Raw genomic sequence first — 15,621 nt, forward strand, 5'->3', positions numbered from 1 at the left:
TGCTTAAGGTAAACTATACACCATTTGAGTGTACTAATCTAAGAATACTTTTTTATTTGAAACTATTAATACTTCATATATCACATAAAATTCATGAAATGATTTCCATTACTAAGGCTCATTAGTTAACTATTACATTGAAAAGGGTTCAAGAGCCAAAGGGGTTTGAAAACCAACCTATGTCATAAACCCGGGAGTCTAAGACTAGCTGTAAAACAATCACCCAGAGGGCACTTTAACAATGGGATCCCCAGGCCCTGCCCTCCAAGAGGTCTGGGATGAGATCCAGGAATTGGTATAATAAAATCTCCCAGTAATCTTAAAGAATGGCCAGGTTTGGGAACACAGATATGAATATTAGCACAGATGCAGGAATAAGAAAGGGTAACAATGGAGGTGCCATCCTACTACTGCTGAGAAAGAGTTAGAAAAAAAAACTTCAAAAAGATATAAAAAGGATAAATCAGAATAAAATGACTTCATGGTCTACCATTTTCAGGAATGTTGGTGGATGGTCCCGGTTCTCCAGGTGGTTCCAAGCTATCCAATAAGCGATTCACTTTATTTCGAAGTTCTATCAGTTCTCGACGAAGATATTTCACCTGACTTGATTCAAGGGGTCTTGGCTGGCCATTAACTGGAATAAAAGCATTAATTTTCTTAAAATTAGGAAATATTCTTCAATAAGGATATCAGTAGAATAATATGCAATAAGGAAAAATCAAAATAACTTCTTGAAAAAGTTAAACAAAATCAAACAAGATACCTATTGACACCATTCAAATAACTTTTTAAGGAAAGGATTCTTCATTGCTACTTACTAATTTTTGGAAAAAATAAATATTCGTTAGTCTTTGCTGATGCCAGATCTATGGCTTACAACCCATAATGGTAAAACAAAACAAAATAAGTTAATTAAAAGAATTCAACTACAGTGAAATAAATTAAAAATACAGAAAGCTTTAATATATTTTAATAGAAATTATGTACCTTCAAAAGCTCATTTTATTTCACACAATTCTTTTATAGCCTTAAAATATTCAATAAACACCTTATTAAAGGTACAATATGACTGCAGGTTTTTTATCATTCTTGCCTACTTCTGACCTAAAAACAAGAAAAATTAGCTACCTAAAATAACTGACCTAAAAAGTAACCTATTAAAAAAAAATGCAGAATTCATAAATTCACATCACCACTGTCCTTCAAAGTAGTTACTTCCAAAGCAGCACATTAGCCACATAAAGTCAGATTATTCAATAATGATTGTTTTTTTAAACAAAGGCAATATTACCTCATTTAATTACCCATTTTGTGCAAATGACTTTCAGCTGACTAAAAAATAATCCTTCATCCAGCAACAAAGACCATCACCACTGAGATTGTTAATTTTAAAATTTTTAATTTATTAATTCACAAGGCTCTGAATGCAAACCTCAAGATAGGAGTTGAAAAATTAAACTAAACTCAAATGTTTTTTATGCATTGTCAGTATACACATATACAAATTCCTAAGGCACCAAATTAGAAAAGGAAATCTATTTGAAAATAAAGGTTCAGTGAGATTCTTTGTAAAATATGTTTCATACATCAAACCACCAATATAAGCTTTTAAAAGATAATCCACCAGTATTTTACATACTCCCTATACAGTTATGAGGAAGTTCAATATAATCTACCTGTATCAATGGCTGGCTTTTACTGGGCATTACTGTTTTTCTCTAATAGCTGAAAAGAAGAAAAGCAGCTCCTGACAGCTAAGAACTGACCCAGTACTGTAGGACAGGCTTGAGTGTTGCTAGAAGCTGGCATGGCACTGACAGGTAGGTTGTGGTGTTCCCTTGTTGAACATAAACAATTTCAGAAAACACTAACAGTACATCAAATACATCTCAATAAAATTTTCAAAATTTAAAAAACAAAGAACATGAACAATCAGAAAAGATCACTGTGGGACTGTGATAGCTCAAGACAAAAAAGAAAACCAGTCCATATCATGTGAGACTTAGACAAAAACAAGAATGTTGACCAAACCACAAAAATGACCAAACATCCCTGGCTAATTATGCGTGACTGTCGCAGTTTTACCAATCACAGCTTTAGCCTCAATTCACTACCCCCACCAAAGCCCCATTCCTTGAACCTTATCCAAAATCATCTAACACAAGCCCAAGCCCTATGAAAATTCCTTTCTAACACGTTTTTACTGACACCCTATTGTTCTCCATGGTGTTCATTCTCCCTCATTGCAATGTATTTGAAATTAAGCCCCGTTTCATTCCTAAAACCGCTTACTTGTGCCTTCTTTTTTCTTAAGTAATCTCAATAGAGGTTTGCAAGTTGTATATTTTCAAAATTGATGATCCTATCAATTCCCCAACTTCTAGTTCATTTCTGCTCTTTATTATTTTCTTCCAAGTTACCTGGACTTATTTTGTCCTTTTTCTTTTTAGCTTTAGCATGCTCTAAAAACTATGTCATATAAAAGTCATCACTGGGCTTCCCTGGTGGCGCAGTGGTTGAGAGTCCACCTGCCGATGCAGGGGACACGGGTCCATGCCCTGGTCCGGGAAGATCCCTCATGCCGCGGAGCGGCTGGGCCCGTGAGCCATGGCCGCTGAGCCTGTGCGTCCGAAGCCTGTGCTCCGCAACGGGAGAGGCCACAGCAGTGAGAGGCCCGCGTACCGCAAAAAAAATAAAAATAAAAAAAAAAAGTTATCACTAATTATTTCTAATTCGTATTGTGATTTCTTCTTTGATATGTTACTTAAAAGCATATTTTTATCTTCAAAAGTATGGGAGTTTGGGTTCTTTTTTGTCAAATAGTTCCTAATGAGACCAGAGAATATGATCTCTAGGATATTCCTTCCCTGATATTGAGACTCATTAGAAAACCTAGTACATGGTCAGCTTTTATAAATATCCATATGCACTAAAGAAAAACTGAATCCTGCCCTGATTGCTAGATGTATAAGATCAAGCCTGTATTTGTTCTGTTTAAATTTTGAGGCTGCTTAACCTATCAGTTTCAGAGAGAAGCGTATTGAAAGCTCTCTTATGAATTTTTCCTTCTTCTGTCAATTTTTCCTTGAGGAAAAATCTAAGGCTATGATGTGTAAGTGTTCAGAATTATTGTATCTTCCCAGAGAATTATTTTTTATCATGATGAAGTGACTATTACTAATAAAGTTTTCACTTAAGAGTCTACTCTGTTATACTACAAACTAGCCTTGAGTTTGTCTAGTATACAAACTTTTCTAGCCCATTACTTTCCAACTCTGCATAATAATCTTTTGGTATGTCTCTTATAATCAGCATGTAACAAAATTGTTTAACCAATAAAAGTGTCTGTCTTTTAACTTGTATGTTTAGTCTGTTTATGTGTACTGTGGTTAGTATTTTGTGCTACTTTCTATTTTTCAAGCTTTCTCTGCTTCTTTTCCTCCTTCCTCACCATCTAGTTAACCAAGTAAGTACCCTTTGTTTCCTTCTTTTCCCTCTACTGGCTATTTCTAGTCTTTCAATAATCCCTCTTACATTTTAGAAAAGCATACTTCAATTTAAAAAACCTAAGTTAATTACTATCCTCCTCCCAAAGAATCCAAGTCTTTAAAGTATTTTAATTCCTATCATCCTCTCCTGTCTTACATATAATTATTGCTCAGTATTTTTGTTCCATCTTGTTTCTATATTCCTAAAACTATTATTTAATAATCAATGCTCATTTAAATTCATACATTAACCAGTTTATTTGCTCACAATTTCTTGCATCTTTTACCATTCTTCGGACTCAATTTCCTTTTTGCTGACAAACCATTTTTAAAAATTCTTTTACAAGTGTCCTTGACGCTTGTTAAATTCTCAGTCTTTGTTTGAAAATGTTATTTCCCCTTATTCCTTAAGTTTAGCAGACTACAGAATGCTACTTGTCTACCCATCTTTTTGTGAACAGTGGAAGATGTTATTCTATTGTCTTCCAATTTCTGTTATTGTTACTGTGAAGAAGTCTAACAGTCTAATTGCTTTGTAGGTGATCAGTCTACAGGCTGATTCACTCAGGCTACTTTTAAGATTATCTCTTTGTCTTATATATTCTCCAGCTTCATGACAATACATCCAATGGAGATTTATTTTTACTTACCCTGCTCAGGACTCACTGTGCCTCCTGAAACTGAGCGTTTATATCTTTTATATAATTCTGAAAAATTCTTTAGTCATTACTTCCTCATATATTTCCACTCCCCTATTCTCTCCTTCTTTAAAGTCTTAATGGAAATAAGCTGGACTTTCTCAAATTCCCTCTCATTATTCTCCATCTCTGTGTTTTTGTGCTCTATTCTGTCATTTCTTTAGACCACCTTCCACTTTACTAATTCCCTCTTTGGCTGTGACTAATCTGCTGTTCTAACTCACCACTTAGTATTTAATTTCAATTTTAATTGACTAATATTTTTCATTTCCACAAGTTACCTTAAGTTCTTTTTTATGGGGGGGTATTGATGTATAGCTGATTTACAATGTTGTGCTAGTTTCAGGTGTACAGCACAGTGATTCAATTATATATATATATATATATATATACACACACATATATATCTTTTCCATTATAGGTTATTACAAGATGGTTGAATCTTGTAATACAGTCCCCTGTGCTATACTGTAGTTCCTTGTTATTTATCTACCTTAAGTTTTTAATCGGTTCCTTTTTTCATAGTGCCTAGTTCTTATATGCTTATTTCTTCTTTTATGTCCAATAACTTTTAATATATATTTTATTATCACTTCTACTAACTGAAGTTCTTGGAAATCTAATCCTACTATTAGTTGTATCCATTGTTTCCTGCTTACATGGATGTTTCATGTGTCTTACACTTTTGACCTCTAAGTTCATCAACAGGATTTTATCTGTGAGAAGCCTATGTGATTTGAACTGAGAACATACACCCTCCAGAGAGATTTCTGCCTTTGTTTCTTGCAATTTTTCGTGGTAGTAACTGGGCTTGGGAGTTCCCAAAGGACCACTGGTTATGAATCCTCAAGGGAGCCTTTGCAAACCCCTGGCATCCCAGGGTATATGAGAATTTCCCCTGTCAATTCCTTGACTCTACCAACTAAGAGATATTTTTCTTCTACAATATTCTTTTTGAGAGTATAGCCACTGAGGGTCTAGGATCCAAGGCCTATACCACGTAGATACCAAATGACAAATCCTTAGATTATGCACACTAAAACCTTCACCATCACCACCAAAAGCATCCCAAGTCTCAGCTTTTGGTACTTCAGGTGCTGGTTTTTAACTCCAACTATATTTTGGTCCCTGACATTTTCCTCAAGTTCTTGAGCAAGCTCAGGTGTGTAATTCAAAAAATATATTTGAAATAGTTTATTTAGCACATCCTCAGTGTTTCTGGGATGAAGATTCAGTTTACCTAATCTGCTTGATAGATGGCCAATAGTGGTTAAGTATTTTAGATTCAATATTGTAAAAAGATACCTTTTATTTAAAAAAAATTTTAACAGTTTTTGTTAGCATTTTAAAATGATTCATGTTCACCCTTCCTAGATGGAGAGGAAATAAATACAAATTAAATCAATTGGCCATGATCATATTTCATGGAACTGTAATGGTCAGTGCCACATAATTTTTTTTTTCCGGTAAGCTTATTACAATTTGTTTCCTCTGACAAACACCCAGTTTGCCTGAGTTTTAAAAGGGTACTTCCTTTGCCCCACTTGAGCCACAAAATTTTTTTAAAATGCTAACCAAAACATCCAGAAAAAAAGTCCACATTTTATTTTTCACATAATCATACTACCACTTTAACTCTGCAATCACTTCTATCTTGTCCCTTAAGCATTCTGCCTTGCAAATCTGTCATGATCTATAAGAAAACAGAATCTAATAGATTAAAATTAGTCTTATATTTGTTTTTTATCAGAACTATCTCTAATCTTTAAGTACTCCTTGAAAAATAATTTCTAAAAAGTATCAGGCCTATATGTTAAACCCTGAGAATAAATAAAAACATACTACATTAGAAAAGATAATTATATATTCTTAGAGAACTAAACTTAATAAAGGTAGTTTTAACACTGCAATTATTTTCAGTCCTGGAAACACTTATACAAGTGGCACATATTATTATTTAGGGTAACCGAGCAGATGAGTTATTTAAAATATGTCTACTTTCTACTAATCTTCAAAGAAAAAGAATATAGTTAAGCCTTAATAATTTAAAAATTCTGATATAGCTGAAAAGTTACCACTTAGTTCTGAGTCTTTAAAACGAAAAAAGCTAAACAGTTTTTCATAAAAATACAATGAATAGTATATTTATTAGAAAGTTTACCACTTACCAAATAACGTCAGTTTCAGTATCCTACTACACTGAATTGCAAAGGAAAGGTCAGAACTATCAAAAATTGTTATAAGATCTCCATCTGAAACAAACAAAAAAAAGTTTCAGATTTGAATTAGTAGTAAACTAGGATATATGTTCAATTAAATGCAAAATGTAGATCACAGAGCATAATTAGCATCTCCCATAAAAACCTTAAATATAAAGGATCTAGGAAAGATGTATTTGTTCAAATGATACTAAATCAATTTCACTTATTACTTTTATGGCAAGATATTTATCATATCCTCAGAAGAAGAGCCAACAAACACATAGCTAAGATTAATACATTAAGTAATCTTTTACTAGTCACCAGGAGATTACAGTTTAGACTGAAATCTTTTCCATTCTAAAAAATTTAAATGTATTTATCAGAAATTAAAGTAATAAGGACTTACATGGTGGCGCAGTGGTTAAGAATCCGCCTGCCAATGCAGGGGACATGGGTTTGAACCCTGGTCCGGGAATATCCCACATGCTGCGGAGCAACTAAACCTGTGCGCCACAACTACTGAGCCTGCACGCCACATCTACTGAGACCACGTGCCACAACTACTGAAGCCCATGCACCTAGAGCCTGTGCTCCACAACGAGAGAAGCCACCACAATGAGAAGCCTGCACACAGCAAGGAAGAGTAGCCCGTGCTCGCCCCAACTAGAGAAAGCCCACACACAGCGACAAAGACCCTACACAGCCATAAATAAATAAGTTTATTTAAAAAGAAAGAAATTAAATAATGATTCTCAAGGTTCAAATTTTAATTCTAAGTACAGTAAAACTCCACTGACACAAATGGAGGGGAAGCCACATACAATAGTAACTAAAAAGGTTGTAAAAAAAAAAATCTTTTTGCAGAATTGTCCTAATAAATGGATAGACAGTGGAGTCTTTCAGGTCCCTGACCATCTCGATGCTGAGATGGAAACTATCAATTCTCCACAGGAAAAATATTCATATACACAAGATTCTGAAATACCCTAGATCCCAAGGATAAAGAATACTATAATTAGCATATCAACTGCCTGTTCAAAAGCTTTCAAAGGGCTAGGAAAAAAATTGCTAGAGAAAGAACAGAAAAGCAGCCACAGCAAGGAACTGATCAGGGGCCTCTGCAAGGTATCTTCGACACAGCTGTGGGGAAGGAGGGTGCCTGGGGAGGCTGAGAGGCTGCTCCAGCGATGCTCTGCTACACCAATTTTAACACTGATTAGGCAGACTTATTTTGGACAAAGATGGCAATAAAAGCCATAACTGAGGATTTTATCATTGTTTTTTGCTCTTTACAGCCACATCCATATTTTACAACAAAAACATCTAATGCTCAACTTCAGGGATTCTACTCATAAACATATTTTTAAGAAAATAAAGTATATATGTAAAAGAAGGAAACTTTCTATAACTGCCTTTTTCTTTTCTGATTTCTACAACAGAAACAATATCTCTGACGGCAGGAACTCTTTACCTAAGTCAGTCCTCTATCCTCATGCCCAAGAGTCTATGGAACACAAATCTGTACAATTCAAAGCACTCAAAAACACGATGGGGCTTCCCTGGTGGTGCAGTGGTTGAGAGTCCGCCTGCCAATGCAGGGGACACGGGTTTGTGCCCCGGTCCAGGAAGATCCCACATGCTGCGGAGCGGCTAGGCCCGTGAGCCATGGCCGCTGAGCCTGCGCATCCGGAGCCTGTGCTCCGCAACGGGAGAGGCCACAACAGTGAGAGGCCCGCGTACCGCAAAAAAAAAACAAAAAAAAAAAACAAAAAAAACACGATGAAAAACAAATTCAATGTGATAACTAGATGTGGAAGTTTCAACAATGAGGATACCCAAAGCTAGGGGGTTACAAACTGCAACCAATGGACAAATCCTTGTTTACAGGACCTCAAACTAAGAATGGTTTTTATATTTTTAGAGGTTCTAGAAAAAAGAAGATGAGACAGAGGCCTTATGTGACCCACAATGCTAAAATATTTATTATCTGATCCTTTAAAGAAAAAGTATGCTGACCCTTCCCTAAACAAAAATAAGAGAGAGCCAGTAAAACAGTAAACTCAGCTTAAGATATGCCAAGTTTGAGGTAAGAGCAAATCATCTGAGGTAAAACCATTAAAGACGAGTTGTACAGTCAAAAAAAAAAAAAAAAAGGACAAACTGATCAAATTTAGGCACACATTTGGAAGTCAAACAGTTGAAAGTCAATGTATTGTAAGTTGAAAGTCAATGTATTGTAAGTAGATGAGATTACTAGGGAAGAGAACAGGAAGAAAACTGCTCTCCTTTTTTGTTCCTTAACATGGGTGACCCTCAAAAATTAGTTCTGGGTACCATTAGATGACACATTGCAAAAAAAGAAAGGAGAATTACACCTGTAGTGAAATAATCAGCTTAGCTGATCATCAATGATTTATACTCCCTTTCCTCAGTGTAAGTTGTTGGGAAGTGCCTGTCCAACCAGGGACATTTCCCAACCTACTGACATCAACACAGTCATGTGACCAATGTGATGTGAGCAGAAACTAGGCCTAGAGAGTACAGTCTCCCATGTGATTCTCTACACTCTGTCTTCATGCAGCTGCTTGCTGGATGCCAGTGCTCAAGGTGAGCTTGTTAGCCATGTGTTGAATATATCAGAGCTGGGTCCCTGTCAACCTGGGTCCCTGAATGATTTCTTGAGTGTTAAACCATTGAGATTTTAAGATTTCCGCTGTAACAGCTGGCATTACTTCAAGCCAACACACAGAGAGAAACAGAGAAGAAGCTATTAGTGATAAGAAGAAAACTGAGACAACACAGTGTCAGAGATATTAAGGGGTAAGAGTATTTAAAAAAGGATGGTGTGGATAGCAGTGCCAAGTATTGAGATCAAGGTGAAATAGACTGGAAATAAATTCAGCGATAAGAAAGATACTGGTAACCACCTAAAGCACAATTATCAGTAGAGATGTTAACAAAGAAGACAGGTTTAAAGAGAAAGAAATAAAGACAGTCTACTACTATAATTCTACTATGTGTTTGATGAAACATTTGTCATATAAAACCCATCTCCATAAAAAGTTCTGTGGTCCAATGAGCCTGAGAACACTGCATAAACTGACATCGTACATCAGTATATTACATGTTTTGAAAATTCCTGCAATAAATACATTTGTCTTGTTTTAAACCAGCTTTCCCAGACTTAGTTGACCATGAAATCCTTACTCATTCAATACCTACTAACATCCCTTTCACTTTGGGAAACACAAATAAAAGTTTGGTTTTAAAGCAAAATGGAAGCCAGAATTTGCACAGGCATAAGAGAAAAAAAAATGGCTTGTAAAAATGTGTGAAAGTGTCCTATCACTTAAAACCCCCTTTTAATAATAAATCACTTAGCTATTTTTAACTTACAAAAGAATTATAACTACATGAACATTCCATTAAATAAAAGAAAGTGGTACTCAATTACCATGGAAGGAAACAATTTTTATTCTGATTTCAATGAAAAATGGGCAAAAGAACACATATGATATTTAGACTTTTAAAAACTAACTTGAGAAACACTCTTACCTTCATCTTTATATTTTATTGTAACTTCATCATTACTCAGAAGTTTTCCTCTGAAGACTCTCTGCATCATTAGCACTAATTCATCATAAGTAATATCTTCATTATGAATGGGAATTCGTCGAATATCCTCTCCAAGTTGAGCTTTGATAATTAGCTTCCCACTCAGATCCAACTGCCCATTCATGGTGGACTCCAGGATGTTCTATATATACAACTCTAGAGAAAGACTGACAAAATGGTTTTGATGATTAAACAGCTATAAAACATATTTTAAAAGTTGAAAAGCAAAGCTACGATTAGAATCTAAGAAATTCTGGCCTTCAAAGGAGATCCACTGTTCCAGCGTTACCATATTCATGTTAAAATGGTCTGGAGGGACTTCCCTGTCGGCACAGTGGTTAAGAATCCACCTGCTAATGCAGGGGACACGGGTACAAGCCCTGGTCCTGGGAAGATCCCACATGCCACGGAGCAATTAAGCCCATGCACCACAACTACTGAGCCTGCGCTCTAGAGCCAGCGCGCCACAACTACTGAGCCCGCGTGCCCAGAGCCCGTGCTCTGCAACGAGAAGCCACTGCAATGAGAAGCCCGCGTGCAGCAAAGACCCAATGCAGCCTAAAATAAATAAATTTATTTTAAAAAAACGGTCTGGGGCTTCCCTGGTGGCGCAGTGGTTGAGAGTCCGCCTGCCGATGCAGGGGACGCGGGTTCGTGCCCCGGTCCGGGAGGATGCCACATGCCGCGGAGCGGCTGGGCCCTTGAGCCATGGCCACTGAGCCTACACGTATGGAGCCTGTGCTCCGCAACGGGAGAGGCTACAACAGTGAGAGGCCCGCACATCACAAAAAAAAGAAAAAAAAGAAAAAAAAATGGTCTGGAGGTGGCTTTATTATGAGCCTAAGAAAATAAGTTTTATTATTTTATATCTATTATTATTTTACCCATATATTTAACTGCTTATCTGATTTAGATTTCTTACTTAACATGTCTAGAACAAAGTCCTCATCTTCCCCTCAAAATCTGCTTCTCCTGTAGTCTTCTCCATCTCAGTTAATAACAATTCTCCTTCTAAGTTGTTCAAGATAAAAAAAAAATCTTGGTTTCTCTCTTTTCCTCACACCTTACATACACCAAATTGCCAACAAATCTAGCTGCCACAACCTTTAAAATATCTCTAGAATGCAGTTACTTTAGTACCTTCACCTCTATCAACTTAATCCAAGCCACCATCATCTATTGCCTGGATTATTGCAAAAGACTCCTAACTGGTCTGCCTGCCCTTTACCTTTGTCTGCTTTTAATCTATTCTCAACACATCAGAGTTATCCTGATAGTTAAATATAGTTAAATATCCTGTAGGTAAATAAAATCTAGTATCACTACTTCAAAATCTTCCAATAGATTCCCATCTCACTCTTGGTAAAAGCCAGAACTACAAGGTCATGACCTGACCTCTGGTCCCTGGCCAAGCGTTTAACCTCATTTCCCACCTCTCTCTCTGGCTACCCTGCTACACTCATACTTCACATTCTCCTTCTCAAGACTTGGCACTTGCTGTTTCCTTTATCTTGAGCCCTTTTCACACACCTCACATGATTCAGATCCCTGATCAAATGTTAATTTCTCAGAGGTTTTCCCTGGCCATCTAACTTAAAATGGTTTCACAGTCACTTTCTTATCCTGCTTCATTTTTCTGCAAAGCACTTATCACTACCAAATATGAAAAATGTATTCATTTTTTACTGTCTTTTCCACTAGAAAGTAGGGAAATAAATGGTTTTGTTCACTGTATTTCCGGAGCCTAGAACAGTGCCTAGCACATGGTTAATCATTCAATAGCCGTTAAATGAAGGGGAAAATAAATACTGGCTTCCAAACTCTATTAGCCTGTATATACTAACTGCTAGCCCTGAAGAGAAGAGCATGTGTGAACACTAAAATAGTCTCAAATTTTTCTCACTAAAATAAGAAAGACCTCACGAGTATCTTCTCCAATTTTTCTATTTTGGAAACTTGAGGACAAAGAACAAATCAGTGATACCCTCCTGAGCTTTCTAACAAGACTGTCCACTATTGTTACTACATCTTCCATAACACACCCCTTCCCCAAACCTGAGTGCGTGTGATTAGACAGCACACTTGAAGAATAAGACAGTGTCAGAGAACTAACTTGCTATTGAATTTTCCCTTCTTGGGTTGTATTTTAATCTTATTTCAGGTTATTCAGTGCACTTCTCCTGTAATGACTCTGTAATCCTAAATTCAAAATAATGTCTGAGGTCTCTAGTAATTTATACCATTACCGTATAACAACAGAAAATACACTTATGCTTAATTAATGTATTAATATCTCTTCTTCTCAAGGCCTATCTCTTCTTTCCAAGACCAAGATGTCCTTGAACACATTATCTGTAACCACGGAGCATTTCCCTAGCATCAACTCCTTCCTCCTCCTGCCCCAAGCAAATGATCTCTCAGACTATTTAAAGTACCTTATAATCTCCTACTGGACACATTCTGGTTTCAACACCATGCTTTTCTACTAGCAGCTTTCTGTTTTCTCTTCTTAAATGTGTTATTTCATTAACATCATATTTAGTGCTCATAATTCTCTACACTTACTCCTTTGTGTGTGTGTGTGAAAGCACTCCACCTGGCCCCCAACACATCAATGCTTCAAATACTTAAGAAAGTTTTCATGAATCCTAATTCATTTCATGAATAGTACAAATAAATGCCCTAATATTCTTCATATAAATGCCCCATGTCCTTCCAATTAACTACTCCTTAAATGAATGTCTCTAGACCCCCTTGACATCCTCTGAACAAATTAATTTTATGAGTGAATCTTTAATGCCCCATCTTAAAATGGGGCAAAAAATATTGAATCTAACACTCTAAGGTCAGTTCAGAACAGAGTGGACTGTGTTCTACGATCTGGATGCTATGCTTGTCCTGACATAAAATAAGAATACAGTTAGCTTTTTATCTGCCAATTCTGACAAAAGACTTCTCATGAAGACTCTGATTAATTGAAACCTCCATAAAACCCCTTCACCTGTTAGCCAAACCAGCCCTCTTCATTTGGGAAATACTTAAATACCTACTATATGCCAAGCTCTGAAGTATCATTACTTCAACAAGATGGTAAAGATTCCACCTTGTTTGTCTTGCAGCCTGAGAATAATAAAGAACTTCAGCAAATCAATCTATGTAACCTTCTCTTACCTACAGGATGTGTAAACCATCAATAATGTAGTTAAGGACCAGGGCTTAGCTTCAGCAGGATGGTTCTACCTATTCTCAGCAGCATCTAAAATAGTGCCTGACATATAATATTTAAAAACTTGTTTTCGCTCCCTAAACAAAAGATGTATGACAAATAATAAAGTTCTGAAAGAGGGACTGAGAGAAGAAAGCTGTACGATCAGATCAGTTACTAAGTCAAACCTTCACACTGTACCTTCTTTACGTAGCTAGAAGTGACTCCCTTCAACAGACATATTCCTAATCAAGAGAAATTTCCAACATTAAATATAATTGATATAATCCTTTTGATCGTGAAGGAATTGTTGCTCAGTTACAATGGATCTGAAACTATGAGTCTCTTTCACTTTGCATCTGCCACGTTTGCCTGCAAATTCACTTACTGGTTGCACTGGACTGTAACCAGGACTGTAACCTACCTGTAGCCAGGAACCAGGCCTTCTTTCCTAAGGTTGTCCCCAGTTTGTGCAGTCATCTCCATAAGGCATGCACACAAGTTATCACAAAAATAAGAGTACCCTGGAAGGGAAAATCCCATGCCCACATTTGTTTACGTAACTGTAGAATCCAGGTCCTCTTTTTCTCTAACTTCAATCACAAGGTAGAGACTGTTGTGAACTACTAGTTCCTAGGGCTGCTGGTGAAATCCTTACAGCTTTTTCTTCTCCCCATTTCTCCTTCTTTCTTCTTGTCCTTGCCCCACTCCCTCTGAAGTCCAGAAATGACACAGCCACTAACTTATGAAATCTTCCAACAAGAACACTGTTCTCAGAACTGGAGAATAAAGTGACAGGCCCAAGGAAGCACATAAAAAGCCTGCCTCTTAAACCAGGATGTAGGTTCAGTGACCAAACCTCCAGTTCCACGAGCCCTGTAGTTAGGGCCCTGCTCAAATTCAGAGGGGCCTGCTTAGGTACCTCCAGAGGGTAGCAATTTCCTTTAAGAAATCCTAAGCAAAACCAAACTCTTGAGTAGTCTAAAGAATGCAAGGAGCCTCAAATCCTGCCTGACCAGAGGCAGTGTAGCAAGATGGTAAAGATATCCCCTACTAGCTGTGTGACCTTAGGCAAATACTTCGCCAAGCCTCACTTTCATCACATTCAAAATGGGAATATCTAAATTTGGAAGAATCCTTGTGATGATTAAATGAGACCATGCAGCTAAAATACTTAGCACAGTGCCTAGCAAAGTAAACTCTTAAAAGTTCGTTGTCATCACCACTATCAAAATGGGTTGGACCTCCAGACGGCGCTTGATTAAGGACTGACATAGCCAAGGAACAAGGTTTCTCCTAAGTGACCCCAATTAACTTATTCCCATAGGCGCCATTCTCCACCCTTCTCACCCTTCCAAGCCCCTCTGAGGGTTAGGCACTGGACCACCCCAGGCCTCCCAAAGTCCCTCTCCTCTCCCTCGGACAGTGCAACCCCTAGAAGTCAGGCGGAATCCGCGCAAGTGCCCTTGCTGACCCAAACACCCCTTAGAGCCCCTCAGAGGGCCCGCTTCGCTGCCACTGTGGCCAGCGGGGCCCCCCTCCCCTCCCCTCCCCGGACGTGGCCTCCCCTCCCCCACGCGAGGCCCAGCCCGGCCTCCGTCCTCCCGACATCCAGCCCTCCCCACGACCCCTCCGACCCCACCCGTCCCGCGCCCGCCGGTTCGAACGAGGCCCTCCCAGCATTTTCCACGTCTCCCGGCCCGTCTTGCCCGAGAGATCAGCCGCGCCCCTGTCTCCAGCGGCCATACCGGTTTCCCGAAGCTCCCGCTGCCGCCCCTCCGCGGGTCTCTGCTGATCCGACCGGTGAGAGGCCGCCACCGCCGGGCTCTGGGGCGTTGGGGGAAGGCTGCTGTCACGGCCCACTCGGTTGCCCTCCGGGGCCGCTGCACCTCGCTGGCAGGCTCGCGCGGGCCCCGGCCAATCGCACGGACCCACCAAGCCTAGCGAGAGCTCGGGCCCAGTACGTGGCAGGTGGGGAAAGAAAAGGGGCGGGAACAAGAAGAAAATCTGTCCTTTCGCTCCGCCTTACAACGAGCAAATCAACCCAGCAGGCATGCGCAGCGCCGAGGGGAGGGGGACTGACAACGCCGCAGCCTGCAGGAGCCTGAATCTGTGCTTTCTCACTGGAAGACTGAGGGTAGGAAATGCGAGCTGGATGGATGCACGCATGCGCGAGGCGTGACAAGGCACTTCCGGTTTTCCGGAACGCTAGTATTTCCTGTCTCTCGCCTGTGGGCGGGGCGTAATTGGCTGTTTTAGACTCTGAGAGCAGGTTTAAAGTGGGCGTTAGTCCAAGTTTGGCTGCTTCTTGTTTTGTGGCCATTGTAGTTCTCCTAGTCATATCTCCAGAAAACTAATCCTTTTCCCGCCTTCCTTCCACAAACTCATTCATTCATTATTGGTCGCCTACG

The 15,621-nt window shown here is 38.7% G+C and overlaps 1 protein-coding gene across 5 annotated transcripts in view; it reads right to left on the reverse strand.

The window, feature by feature from the left end:
• TFG (trafficking from ER to golgi regulator) overlaps positions 1-15,333 on the reverse strand; it is a 43,367-nt gene extending 28,034 nt beyond the window's left edge. For all 5 annotated transcript variants that reach the window (XM_082654962.1, XM_082654961.1, XM_082654963.1 and 2 more), the window contains exons 1-4: positions 14,959-15,333; positions 9,946-10,172; positions 6,358-6,441; positions 491-637 (exon numbers count right to left, since the gene is read on the reverse strand). In XM_082654962.1, coding sequence (XP_082511088.1) covers positions 491-637; positions 6,358-6,441; positions 9,946-10,129 — 415 coding nt within the window. In that variant the 5' untranslated portion in view covers positions 10,130-10,172; positions 14,959-15,333. The remainder of the gene's footprint in view (positions 1-490; positions 638-6,357; positions 6,442-9,945; positions 10,173-14,958) is intronic.
• Between the last annotated feature and the right edge of the window lie 288 nt (positions 15,334-15,621).

The sequence above is a fragment of the Grampus griseus genome (assembly GCF_964374135.1).
Source record: "Grampus griseus genome assembly, chromosome: 5".
NCBI lineage: Eukaryota > Metazoa > Chordata > Mammalia > Artiodactyla > Delphinidae > Grampus > Grampus griseus.